Here is a 13,566-nt window from a genome sequence, read left to right as displayed (position 1 = left end):
CTGGTGTCTGGCACTGTTCCTTCTCTGTGGTGGCCATCTTGAAACCACACTTTTAAGCACCAAACACGTCGTGCAATGGCTACAAGGACAACGGATGCTGCGACCTGCTGGCATGTGCTGTAGGCACGGTGTAGGAAGGCTCTTTAGGTGTAGAGACTCCTCTCCTCGCCCCGTCGGAACGACGAACACATCACGTCCCCTCCTTTCCTACGTTTTCTCCGCCTGCCCCTAGAGGGCGCCAAAACGTTCAGGCCTCCCGGTCGCCAACCCTCGCGCCAGAACGTGGGCTAGTCACCCATTGCTTACGCCGCCTCTAATTGTTTACATCTTTTTTTTTTTTTACAATGGTGTTTGGCTTGATGCTCGGTCGTTGTTCTCTTCGAATTGGAGGCGCCTCGTAGAGGATTGTCTTGCATGCGGTAGACGCAGACGCAACAGACTGCCCATCTGTTCAGGGTCGGATTTTGTCTGGCGTTCCTGTGGAATGCAGACGCCGTAGAAAGAGCACACCAACGGCAACGTTCTCGTGGAAGGCAGACGTCGTAGAGAAAACAACACCGACGGCACCGTCGGTTCCGATGTCCGAAACGCTTCTCCGGTTTCAGTCGAACGTGCAAAAGGGTTCGGATTGCACGCCAACCGTCTCGTCGTTCGTTTGGTCGGCGTCCGCACCGTAATGCAAAGTCAATTCTCGCAAACACAGGGAGACTGAGACGGGTCATAACAGTCCCTTGTCCGTATCTCTAGTCTCGGGTTTACAACTGTGCTCAGCTTTTTTTCGGTTCCGCTGTTTTGCTTGGACTGCATTTTTGTGCATCTCAGCTTGTAGCACCGGCATGGACCGACATTGGTGAGCATGGGACGCAAGTGCTTTGTTCCAAATTGTAATTCCGACTACAAGAGTTGCAAAGAAAAGGTGAGATTGTTCAGCGCTCCTTCAGACCCCGAGCGTTTGGCACAATGAGCACGAGCGATTCCTCGCAAGGATCGGAGGCCAATGTCGAAAGACACTGTGTGCGCCAAGCACTTCTCAGAGGATATGGTGTTGAGGACAAAATACTATGGTGAACTCAAGAGTGAAGTCTTGCCCGACGTTCCAAAACGACCAGTTCTGTTGCCACATGCTGCGCAAGATGTGCAACTTCGTGCCGATTCGATCAGCAGTTCAATTTAGCAGGACCCAAAGGCTGCCTTAAAATGTAAAATAATCACGTTAGCTGCCCTACATGTTTAAAAAAAAAAATTTAATAGTCCAGTTGAATCAACTGAAATTTGCAAACCCTCATTTTTTTTTTTTTTTATTATAGAAAAGTTATCTGAACAGTGCTTACAACAATTCAGTTCCGTATTATCCGTTATTAAGGTTTGTGTTAGTCATTCTTTATTTTTGTGCATTCTTTTTTTTCTTTCGATCGCACTGAAGTTATCGTTTACCTGTGGTACAATCAGTTAATTCATTTCACAAACGCTTACCGACTTTACTATTGCGCTACTGAGGAAACAAACGGCGAAATGTAAGCTAGGCTAAAAATTATTTACTGAAGAGGGTTTTTTTTTTTTTTTCCACTCGTAGATTGTTGCGTCGACTGGTATTAGGGAGTTACTCTTGTTTGTCTGTCTGCCATTTTTCGGGTTAAGAAAACTTCAGTATGCTGAGAGAGACGATAGTTGAACGGCCCCACGTACATACCACATAGTACGCGAAGCGGTAGCCACCGGAAGGCAAGCTGCACGCCGAGCAGGCAGCTAGCACAGGCGGTCCGGTGCACTGCCGGATGGCCTGAAACTTACAGCGCCATCTGGGGGTGGCTCCATGAAGCGAAGCGCGCGGGGTGTCATTATCTGGTTGCGGCGGAGAGCGGAGTCTCTACACCTAAAGAGTCTTCCTACACCGTGGCTGTAGCGTATGATGCAAACCCCTTGATTAACATCTGGTCACCAGCATCTGAAGATGAAAATTGCGCATACAATCCCGCCTGTCCACGAAGGCTAACCGGGTGGGTCTTGGCACGTCCATTCCATCGCACTGTACCGAACACACGAAGGCAAAATACGGATGAACCCAGGGTGTAAGATAGACAGGTGGGGAAACGAGAGCCAAACTAGCGACCGGATTGTGTCCCCCTCAGGTTTCTCTTTTTCTGTGGCGCCATCTATGTGGAGCACCGCAAACTCTCACTCTGGGTGGGCGACCGGTGGCGACCGGCTAAACTGACGGAAATAATTTCTCGTGGATTTTCAATGGAAGACTGTCGTGCTCTTGGTTTGTTTTGCGCATTCTCCCAAAGAATTCCATGCAAATCCGATTCCCATTTTTTTTCCTCTCGCCGCAGCGCCATCTGTCGCAAGTAAGGGGTACCCGCAAGCAGACGAGTACACAATCCGGTCACGGCGCTGCGGTAGACTTCTATGGGCCGTTTCCCCACCTGTCTATCTTACACCCTGGATGAGCCCCTCCTCACTCTCGCCCGACGGCCATGTTTTGTGACTAAAGAAGAAACTTGACATTTAAAGACTGCACAGAAGAGCAAAAAAATGGGCACGCAAGTTTGATAAATTGAAGAGACGCTTGGATAAAAGTATAGACATTATCAACAGAACTGGGTCGCTAAACTCGTAAAACACAAAGTTGGGGCCGAAGTTGACGGAGCGTACCGATTGGCCTATCGCGACGATGACTTCGCGCTTTTTTCGCCGATGTCCAATCGGCGCGCTCCGCGAACTTTTGGCTCCAACTTTGTGTTTCACGAGTTTAGGGCCCCAGTGCTGTTTCTTGTAGAGGGACAATAGTGACTTTTAGGACACAGAAGAGAGTCTCGGGAATTGGCGAGTTCCTCCTTCCCCTCTTCTCTCGTCGTGGCTGGAGGTGAGACAGTTATCGTCACTGCCTGTCAAGGTTCCTAGACGGGCATTACATACGAGGCGTTGGCGACATCCATCAGGTGCTCTTTGCTAATTGTTTATTAAGGGGGGACACTACCCAGAAAAAACAATTTCTGCAAAAAAAGTTGATTTTGAAAAAATGCCATATTTACATCCACCAACATCCAGTTTCCACTTCATAGTTAATTTTTTATAAATTATTTTCGGTCTACCGATGCTCAAGAAAAGGTAGGGGTTGGAAATTGATAATGTGGATGCTTGGGCTAGTTGGTAATTCATGCTTGGATGGAACAGCACAGGTGTACAGTCGCACTCGCAGGCACACGAGAAGGAAACAGACTCGCAGCGCTGACTAACAACTCGGTCATATATTTCTTCCTCAAATTGTCAACTTCTTTTCCTTTGCCGTTAATGAGAACATTTAAAAATTTTGGATTGGTTTTTGGTTATAGTATAATTTTCAAAATTCTCAAGTTTGAGAAATGTTAATAGTGTGCGTTGAAACAATGTGGGCGCTTCTGCGGTATTTTACGGTTGCTGGTGAAAGTGGAGGCTCTCGGCTTGGAATTGAGTGTGGTAATAGCGCACGCGGGGCTTTCTTTCAGAGATGTTACGTACCGCTACATTTGCGCCGCCGAGATATTTTTGCAGTCTGTCCGTATCAACCAATTTTTTTTTTTATTAAACTTACGCGAACAAATTTGCCGGCGCTGCCCCACACTTTTTGTAGGTGGGGTGGCACAAGCTACCAGCCATTATAAAGGCCATTAACATCCATCTGTCCGTCCACTGGGAATTCCCAAAAGGGAGGACAAAACATTCCTAGGAAAGTGGCCAATACTTTGTCGGTCGTGATACCGAGGGGTCCACATAAAAGTGGACCTACCGCATATTCCGAAGAAGGAAGTAATACAGGGTGTCTACCAACCGGGAAAACAGGGAATTCTGAGGGATTTTGATGTAGTCTGGAAAATCTCGGGGAATTTGTGCTTCAATCAGGGAATTTTGTTTTTTAAAGTGTTACAGATGGACTTTTGCAGTCCAAAATTCTTCAGATATCAATGGAATGGGCCAAACGTACAGTCGAGCCCGGTTATATCACACCCGTGTATTTCGAATTATTGTTTATATGAAACAGTCCAAACATCCCCTAGAAAATCACATTGTTTTTCTGTATCGAACGCCCATAACTCCCATGGCGGGGACACTCGATGTAGCGAACGAAGACGAAGCACGGCCCGGGGTCGGATTGCGCCGGCGGAGAGCACATAGCTCGGGTTGTGGGGCTGGCAGACCGCCAAGCCAGCATACGCGCTTGCGGGGATACGCTGCGAAAAGGCAATTGTATAAAAAATTAAAAAAAAAAAAGCAACCAATGAAAACAAAAAAGTGGAGGATGGCAGAAGCAATTGGAAGGGCACCCACGCCAACCCTTGCGCACTAAGGGAAGGCAGGGAGTGCCCGCTGTTGGAATGGTCGCTCTTTTCCCAAAACACCGCTCCTTAGCCCCAAAATAAAGAAAAAAAAATGATTTCGTCAAGTGGATTATGTTGACAAAGGTTTAGCAATCGCTCTTTGAACGCCTTATCTTTGTTTACCTTTTTCTTTCCCTGTTATTGCTCCCGTTTTCTTTAGAACACAGCTTTTAGGTGCCTGTTTCCAGCTTGACCGGCATCGCCGTCGGCGTAACCGTGAGGTCACGTGACCCCCCTGAGGTTGTGACTAGGGGTGTCACGAACTTTTGTCGAACCAGATTTTTTGGTCGAACTTCCGGGGTTCGACTGAGTCGAACCGGTTCGACGAACCTTCAAACTTTTCACCAGATTCGACCGGTTCGACTTTATGGACAGTGTGGCCAGACCTTAATACAAGCATGTCTAGGTTTGGAGAATTTTTTTTTTATGCAAGGGGTTATTTTATTTTGTGAACAGCTGCAATTAAAAGAAACTAATTTTAATCACTGAAGAAGTTAACAACTTAATTTTTAGTACTGTATTGACTGAAATAGCCAATCAGCGCTGCACTTAGTTCATCTCTTAGCCATTACCATCCAATCCGAAGCCAACTGGCCAGCCTGTCGCGCATGCGCACACGAGTCGAACCTCAATACAAGGTTCGTCGCACTTTCCACTAAAAGTTTGAAAAAGTCTAACCTGGTCGAACTCGAACCGCGACCGGTTCGCGACACCCCTATTTGTGACCCCCCCCCCCCCCCCCCCCGAGGTCACATGGGGGGGGGGGGGGGGGGTTACGTAAACCTCAGTTTACCTTTTTCTTATATTTTATTTGCTGTGAATTTTACTAACCACTGCGTTCTGTTTTCTTTTTGAACCTGATAAAAGTTACTCCTTACCATTAAAACTGTATCATGTTTTGTTTTGGTTTTTTTTTTTTTTTTTTTTTCATTTTATAACGTGCTTTTTAGAGAGTGACAGCATCTGGCGACATGGTGTAAGTTCATCTTGACCTAAAACAAAGTTCTGTGTCACTCGTGGAATTTCACAAAAGTACTCAGAAAAAACCTGGAAGACTCGGGGAATTTGCAAATGTCAACTTGGCAGACGGCCTGTAATATATTTGTGCGTAGCGAAGGAAGGCTTCGGTTCCAGTCAGAAACTGCTGGAACCGATCAGCGTGAGAAAGCTCCGGAGTGTGCCCATCGTCCGTCCCAAGATGTCTGCCAAACCGTTTCCTCTCTTAGCTCCTGCCCAGTGTCGGGAGCAGGAGCTACGAAAGGGAGGCCTGACGTAGCCGGTGTGGTTCCAGAGAGAGAGAGCCTTCTTTTTGAGGATTGGCCCCAAAACGTGCAGTGGCTCGAAAACGCTCCTTCCGCCCGAAAATGGGCCTTTATTAACCCGTCGCTGCCAGGCCTCTGTGGCGTCCGTCCGGTCAGGAGGCGGTGGTGTTGAGGTAGTGCACAAACAGGTTTGGGATCTTGGCCACGTCGTCCACGGGATGGCTCTTGGTGTACACCAGGAACTGGCGTCGCAGCCGCGTCAGCTCCCCCGCCCCAAACCTGTGGTGCAGCACCACCTGCACTGCGGGCTGAGGAAAACCCTGCCACACATTTCAAAGGGAACTCCCGGAAAACATAATTTCATAAAATGAACTTTCCCCCCAAAATGATATTTTAGAGCTCATTCTTTTTTTTTTATGAGGAAGGGGGGGGGGGGGGGGGGGGTTTATCTTACGACGTGCCTTATTATATTAAGAAAAGTGTCTTTCTGGGGATTTGAAGCGTTTCTTTAAAAAGCAACATTAAAAAGAAACTATTAATAAGAGACACTGCATACATGCTTCTCCTCTCCATGGTTTGTATATCTATCAATAATTCTCTAACTTTATAATGAAACAAATGTCTGATAAGTCCCCCTGTGAAACAATTTTGTAACAAAAGTATAGTTTATCCCTATAATAACACTGTTCTGCCAAGTCTAACAATGTTTAGGCATCCTTGACAGTTTCAACATTTTTATTAATTTCAGTTAAGTAAAAAAAAAAAAAAATTCCACTGGTGCATTCCTCGTTAAATGTCAGTCGGGAAAAGCTAAGGATGAGCCTTTCGTTTGGTCTTACTCTATTGAATGATTTATTGGCTTAAATTAAATTTATACGAGACTGAAAAAAGAAAAATGCATTAGAACTGTCCCGGAATATACTTTTTACTTTGCAATAGGCAGAAAAAGTCACTGATTAACAAGTTAGCTGTGCAGCGGGAAGAAATTAAACTGCACGAGAGCACTCTTCAGATGTTGGCACTCCCCTCTCCTCTCTCGGGGAGATATTTATCAAGATCCGCAGATAAGGTGGTTTTGCTGTTTTCTTTTGAATAAAGACATTTCAACAACTTCAGTCGCTCATAACCTACATGTTCATTTTTAAAATCAGCCTTTTTATGGAAAAAAATTAATGTTCTTGCCATTAATGTATTTAGCAAACGAGTCGCTGAAAATACCTACTCTGTTACATTCGTCAGATGTAAATCTCGGCTCCTTGCTTCATCATTTTCAGACCACTGATGTTTGATTTTTGTATACAACTCCAAAATGGCAATCTCATATTCCAGGACAGGAACCACAAAGGTTGTGCAAGCTAACAGCTTCATAATTGTTCTCTTAAGATAGAGTTTTCTAGGGACTGGCACAAGATGGCTGCCCCCTCACACTCTTCTTTGGCCCATCCCTCCATGCAAATAGCGAGAAAGCATGCAGGCTTCGCATCCCTCGCACTGTGCTAAGCAAGTGTGACAATAAAATATCTTTGCACAATGAAAAAGAAGCACCGCAGGCAACAAAAAAACCAAACACAAACACGTAAAATCTCCCTTGCCGTTGGCAGAATGAAGTTGGTGAAAAAGTGTATAGCTCTCGCATGTTGTTTCGCATAGATAAAGTGTCGGACCTTCTAAATTGGTGCTCAGACTGGAAGAATGCTTTACGTTGGGCTGGGAATGACCGAGGAATATGTATTGGAGCTCTGGAATCTCTCGAGGGGACCCCACTGTCTTTGTCTGGACGGTCAAAATTGTTTCCGATGAATGTTCAACAGCGCGACTCTATAACAAAATATTAATAGCGCACCCTACTCCCTAAACGCGAGACTAAAACAATTTAGCAACTAAAATGCCCCAACCCATCTGAATATTGTATCCAAGCAATTTTATTGTAACCCTGGGCGCATCGGGCCTTTTCCCGCATCGAGGCCACAAACAAAATGCTCGCTTAGGAAACTTTCGAAAGCCCTTCGCTTATTTTTAACACTGCCTTTGCACGTACACTGCGCAACACCATTGGCGCAAATACGACGTTGCCACGTTTTCGCTCTTTTCTAAGGGGAACTGGCGGGCATTAGATTTTACCGCTTACAGTAAGATACTGCAGAGGCACCCACTATTAACATTTCCCGAAACTTCAAAATTTAGCAAATTAAAAATTAAGCGGCTGCTTTGACCGGACAACAGCCCATGCGCCCATGTCTAAATTAGCCCGATTTTCAGTGAAAGTGGGCTGGGCGCTCCCCCAGTATTTCCCGGTATGTAACAGTGCCTCGAATTAGCACTTTCCACCGTACTAGTAGTAGAATGCGAGATCCCTTCGATTCCGAGAGACTACAGGAGAAGAAGATAATGGGGACCGCTCGTTCGCGACCACGGTGTCGCGTCACACACTCTCCCGTGTCGAGCGATTTCAGCGGGTGTTTAGACTCGGAAAGGATATTTTCTCGGAGCATCCGGGAACTGCGAGTTCGTCTCCCTCCGCACACGTGTACTGCTCCTTGAGAATGGCCTGCGGGGAAGAGGTGCCCGGGCGTGAGGCAGCGGCAAAGGCGGGCCAGGCATCATCCCACCTTGATGGTCTCCGAGGTGAGCCGGTCCAGGTCGTACAGGAAGTTGGGCGACGCCAGGGGTTGCTGTGGAGGGAAGCGCCCGAGGCACGTTTACCTGCGCGGCTACGATTTCGCCACCGTGCACGCGGTACGAGCGCTACCCGAAGCCCATCAAGCTCGAGCGGGGAAAATGATTTTCCACGACTGGTATGTACCGTAGTCAAGAGCAAAGAATATCTACGGCGTAATTAATGAGGGTAACTGGCTTTCAAAAGGTTGAGTATCGTTAGGAAGCAATTTATTGCCATTACTCCCGTTCCCCTATTGTTTACGTGTTTTTAGATGTACCATAACGTCCGTAACAACGCGATTTGCCATGTTTTTTATTTTTTCAGTAACGCCGAAAGATAGCTTTTTACTAACGACGATGTCCTGGCCAACGGTGACCTCGGCCGAAATCAGGCTAGTTAGCTACAGCGGGCGAGTCACAAAATACAAAAATAGCATTTTAAAAATTAATCCATATTGCACACAAAGCTAGCCCACTGCTCATTTTCGCTTAATTTGCTCTCCCTTCTAGGTAGGCTATCTCTGGATGTTACGGTGGTCGCCGAGAGAATGAGGACGTCTTTACAGCATCTGCAGCATGTGCTCCATGCCTCCCGCTGTGCACTGGCTGCGCGAAAGACCCTTGTCTACGAAATGCACCGAGTCTCTCAACATTCAAGGTGCATTATTTAAACCTGGCTCACCCTGAGGTTGGAGAAAGTGTATAATTAAAGGCCCCAACGGTTCCGTGGCGAAGAGCATCAATATAAATAAAAAGGCGCAATATAAACGGATTTGATTGGATCCAAACTGTTACGACTTAGTTGTCACTGAACAAAGACGTTTTCAACGAACCCTGGGTATAGACCCGCAAATCTCAAGCGGCGCAACCGAGCACCATTTTGGGATATTTCCACAATTATGCTAAGGACCTTAGTTCGCGAGAAAAATCCTACACGGTGAATTCAGCCGAGACCGGGATTTTACAAAGGCAGATTCACTGCACATAACCTCCACCAGCTAGCTTGCATCCTCCTTCTTTGTCGGGGAAATCTAGTTTCCGTGATGATGCCATTCTCCCCGAGGAAACACCGATCAAGTTTTAGCGTGGGAAAATGACCGAGTATGGTTCCAAGATGCACAGACCAAAATTCGTAAGTGGAAAGAGTTAATTCAAAGACTACTGCACCCTCCAATTTAAAGTTGGCTTGTGTTTCACTGGTTGCAAGCAAGTTGAACATGAATACATAAAATCAATAGAATAAAACACGGAGGACAATCGCAGGACTCTGAAAGAATGTGGTTGTCCTGTGCTTGTCCTCCGTGTTTTATTCTTTCGGTATTAAGTATTCTGCTTCACCCGGTGGTTTTTCTGCTGGGACCAGTGAGGCCAGGGAGTATTGGAGGCTACATCGGCCGACCAGACAGCTTGTTGCGCGACAAGCCTGGGGAAGCGGCGGAAGGACTGGACAGCTCGCACGCGCTTCCAGACTTCACGCTACGTATCCTGCCAGCAGAAAGCCCTTCGATCTCTCCAACTGGGCAAGACTTTCGATAAACAACTTTTTTTGACCGCACGGAGAGGACACACGTACGTTACAAAAAGCACTTAAAAAAAAAAAAAATCCGTACTATTGTTGTGTTGCAATGCATTTTAAGTCTGGAGCGAGTGAGAACGTTTGGAAGTAATCGCTCAAAGATCGCTTCTATTTGGAGGTCACTGTCACGGCGACGCAGTGCTGCCAACCTTGGGGATTTTTCTCTTGATCAAGGGATTCTGTCATTGTCTAGGGGCAAAGGGAAATTTGTTCAAATCTAGGGATTGATCTTTAATGGGTTTCAGAGGGTTTTAGAGACACATTCCTTCCCTTTTTCATCCTCGTGCCGGCCGAGTGCAGCGGGGAAAAAGGCTTCTTTGCATATTGTCGGGGCCAGAGAATCTTCAGAGGTAAGAACAGCGATTTTGGGGGACCACACAAGGCCAAAGGAACAAAGTTTTATTATGTAAAAAGGTTTTAACGAAGCAAGTTTAACCTATAAATGGCCACCCAACTACAGGAATAAGCTACTCCATAACAATAATCTCAATAATGACGCAAATTAACACATTTTCTGAAAATCTAGGAAATTTTCAGATAAAATTTGCGGAAGAAACGGTTGTGGAGGTTGGCAACACTGCGGCGGTAGGAGTAACTCCGCCAATGGGAGGCTCTTCCATTGGCTGAAAAAAACATACAAGAGGTATGCAAAGAAGTGAAGAGGAGAATGATGTGTGCGCTGCATCCACGCACGTGTGAATGCAGTTTCAGGGTTGAATGCATTTTGTGACATACTCTTGTACGTTTAAAAAATATGTTCAAAAAATTTAGCTTAATATTTTTGCGGCCAGATGCATTGGAGCAGGTCCGAATGCCGCTTCTATTTCGAGGTCTCGAAAGAGCTCCACGCTTCTGAATCGGTCCCAACTCAAAATGAGTTTTGCGACGTAAATTTTGTGCCAATATTTTTTCGTTTAAAGCTCTAAAGGGGCAAAAAACACAAATACGAGGAAGGAACACGTACATGGACTGGCCCCATTTTTTAAACACCCATCCATATTGTTTTATTACCTGTCCACATTATATGTGTTCCTTCTTCGTCTTTTCTGCGCTTTGACACCTTTTAAATGAACGTAAACTGGCTCGATCCAAAGTATTTATCTTTTTTTTTGTTCTTTCGGGCGAAGTTGACTTGGCGACATAGGCGTGTCACCCTATTTTCGGTATGATTTGTAACTTTTTCAAAAAACCCCAAAAGATAGCCGACTCGGAGTAATTGCGGGGCCCCAGCCAATGGTGACCTTGGCAAAAACAGCGTTACATAATCACAGTGGGAGATGAGCGAATGTTGCCGACGGAAAAGAACAGTCGTCTTTGGTTCATCCCCCTCCCCGCAATCGCAAGTTTCGAGGATCACAAAAGGCTAAACTGGCATTTTTGCGAGCTTTTTTTATGTCAGGCGGAAAGCTAGTCTACCCCATATTTTCGCCAGACTCGCTTTCAATTTTAGGTGGGCCATCTCTGGAATGGAAGGCCGTTTTAGGACGAGCGGCCCTTCCCGGTGGGAGGGGGGACACGCACACACTGGGTGGCCAGGTTGGGGGGAGGGGCCTTCCTGCCCCGCAGGGCCTCCCACACAGCCTCCAGGGGCAGCTCCTCGTCCCAGTGCAGCGTGAAGAGCGGGCTGTCCCACCGGTTGCGGGAGTCCGGGGCCTCGAACCTCTGCACCAGTCCGTCGAATCTGCGGGGACGCCCTCCGGTCACGGACGAGGCCATCGCACCCGTCCCGACAAGAAACCCTCCGACCCTTTCTTGGCCGCCTCCTTCCCACTACAGCACCCGAAACATGCCTCCCACCAGCGTGTGCCCCCCCGCGCGTCCAAACTTATTTTTGAGTACCGACAGACGGCCTCGCAAAAGCCGGAGTTGTCGCGATCCCGGTCCTAGAAGCACCAGTGAAATGCACGAGTGAGTGTCGGCGCAATTGCGGCGTCCCGGCCATCAAAGCTTCTGGGAACCAAACTTGCAGACCATTGTTACGTTTCAAACATGCTACTACATTATTTAGCATGCTTCAACTAGGGACCGATGACTTTTTTGGCGCACACTGCAACAAGGAATCCACCCCTTCCAAAACACACCTGTTGCTCGTCCTGCTCGCATTCTTTTTGGTCCTTCTCTTTGTTATACTTGGCAGCAACTTTTCTCGGCAATGCAGTGGAGGGTAAGGTGCGCTTCCCTATCCCATTTTGAGCGCCGGATAAAGCTATGTGCGGGCCTTCCTCAACTTCCACTGCATTGCCAAGAAAAGTTGTCACCGAGTATAGCACTTAATATTCTATAAGTCATGTGCCAACTCACCCGCTTCACCACTTCAGCTCTATTGAATTCACTGGGTGTAAGCTGTCACAAAATGTCCATGCCAACATTCCAGACTGATGTTGCGTGGCAGCATTGGCAGAAGGCCGGTGTTAAGGAAATCTCCAATATGATTGAAGCTCTTTAGTGATGTTAAGGAGTGCCTTTGCATGTATTAATTCTAGAGAATGACACCAGCGAGGGTAGCAAACCTGTCAGTGGGCAGACTGTTTTCAGTCGAAAATAAATCATGCTTCAAAGTTGCGTAAAATAAATTGAGGCAAGTCTCGCAGTATGATTGATCCCCACAGCTGCCTCGGGCCTGTTCCAGTGCCACCAATGTGGCATCTAGCGACCAAAGCAGACACAGGAGACATACGCGCCCTACTGCCGGGACGTCCATCTTACATCTCTTTGCTGTACTGCTCTTCCTGGGGCCGCTGGCTGTTCCACTGCCAACACGTGTCCACCGCTGTGTCAGTGTGGATCTGAAAGAATGGGCGGAGCTTAGCCTCTGGGAGACGAGTGCATTCAGAGCCACCAGGACCTCACCACACAGTGCGTGGTCTTGACGGACTTGGACAGGCAGTAGAGCTCGTACCTGAAACCTGGAAGATAATGCCGCGAGGAATAGAAATTTGTGCCCAATAGTAGAATCAATGCAGCACTTGAAGACGAAAAAAATTTGATTTTCTGCACAGTGGTGACATCGTTACCTTTGATGTAATTCGCAGAATCAAGAATAACCAGCTGCTCCTTTGACAACAGGCTGCGAAGAAAAGGAATCGTCGAGATGTTTTATTTCGTTTATTTTCTCTCCGAATCACTCACCGGATTACCTCGGATTTAAGCTCGCCTCGTAACTGCGTTTCTCTCCGTGAATCTGAGTGAAAAAATGAGGGCAAGCGTCAGTTCATCTTTGCAGCATTACGCGCGCAAATTTAAACGAGATTGCAAAATATTCCTCGACGCTTGCGACCAAAACGAGCGGTGAAGAGAATGGGTCTGGCAAGTGTAGAGTGCAGCGTGAAACTTGCCAACAACCACAATATTGAAAACAACACCGCTCTTTTATCCCAGCCATTTAATTTGTCTCGCCGACTAGTGGAAGGTTGGAAGAGTGTGAAACGAAGGACACCGGAGACAGGTTTGCACTGCAATAGTGTGCGAGACGCGAAGCAACAGATAAGACTGCGTCGCCCTCAACGACTCGGACGGAATGGCAGCGAGCTGACCTGCAAAGACGCTGTTCCGTAGCGATCGTTCCTCGTCGCTGGCCACCACTTGGACGCTTTCCTTGACTTGGAAGAAGTCCCTCAGTTGCTGCGTGCGAAGCGACTTCCCGCTGCACGGGAACCCGCACATCAAGACCAGCGGCATCTTTCCTCCGAATGGTTCTCCAGGTGCTCGCAGG

At 47.2% G+C, this 13,566-nt stretch overlaps 1 protein-coding gene across 2 annotated transcripts; it reads right to left on the bottom strand.

Moving 5' to 3' along the window:
- Window positions 1–5,706: 5,706 nt before the first annotated feature.
- On the bottom strand, window positions 5,707–13,532 carry LOC8036483 (protein KTI12 homolog). 2 transcript variants are annotated; one of them, XM_029978770.2, is made up of 9 exons: window positions 13,388–13,532; window positions 12,984–13,035; window positions 12,869–12,921; window positions 12,705–12,760; window positions 12,561–12,640; window positions 11,376–11,535; window positions 8,230–8,292; window positions 8,100–8,168; window positions 5,707–5,916 (listed from the first exon to the last, which is right to left on the bottom strand). In XM_029978770.2, the coding sequence occupies exons 1-9, from the start codon at window positions 13,530–13,532 to the stop codon at window positions 5,773–5,775; spliced, it is 822 nt and encodes a 273-aa protein (XP_029834630.1). In that variant the 3' UTR covers window positions 5,707–5,772. The 2 variants fall into 2 exon arrangements, with proteins under 2 accessions (XP_029834630.1, XP_042147194.1); XM_042291260.1 differs by having other exon boundaries at window positions 12,705–12,921.
- Window positions 13,533–13,566: the final 34 nt, after the last annotated feature.

This window comes from Ixodes scapularis, unplaced genomic scaffold, assembly GCF_016920785.2.
Source record: "Ixodes scapularis isolate PalLabHiFi unplaced genomic scaffold, ASM1692078v2 PGA_scaffold0__279_contigs__length_252992795, whole genome shotgun sequence".
NCBI lineage: Eukaryota > Metazoa > Arthropoda > Arachnida > Ixodida > Ixodidae > Ixodes > Ixodes scapularis.
This window is presented reverse-complemented; position numbering and strand designations above follow the sequence as displayed.

Coding starts and splice junctions, on each gene's coding strand:
- LOC8036483 (XM_042291260.1), bottom strand. CDS start 13,532: ATGCCGCTGGTCTTGATGTGCGGGTTCCCGTGCAGCGGGAAGTCGCTT. Junction 12,922..12,983: donor CTTAAATCCGAGGTAATCCG/GTGAGTGATTCG, acceptor TTTTCTTCGCAG/CCTGTTGTCAAAGGAGCAGC. Junction 5,917..8,099: donor TTCCCGGATGCTCCGAGAAA/ATATCCTTTCCG, acceptor CCCGCAGTGCAG/GTGGTGCTGCACCACAGGTT.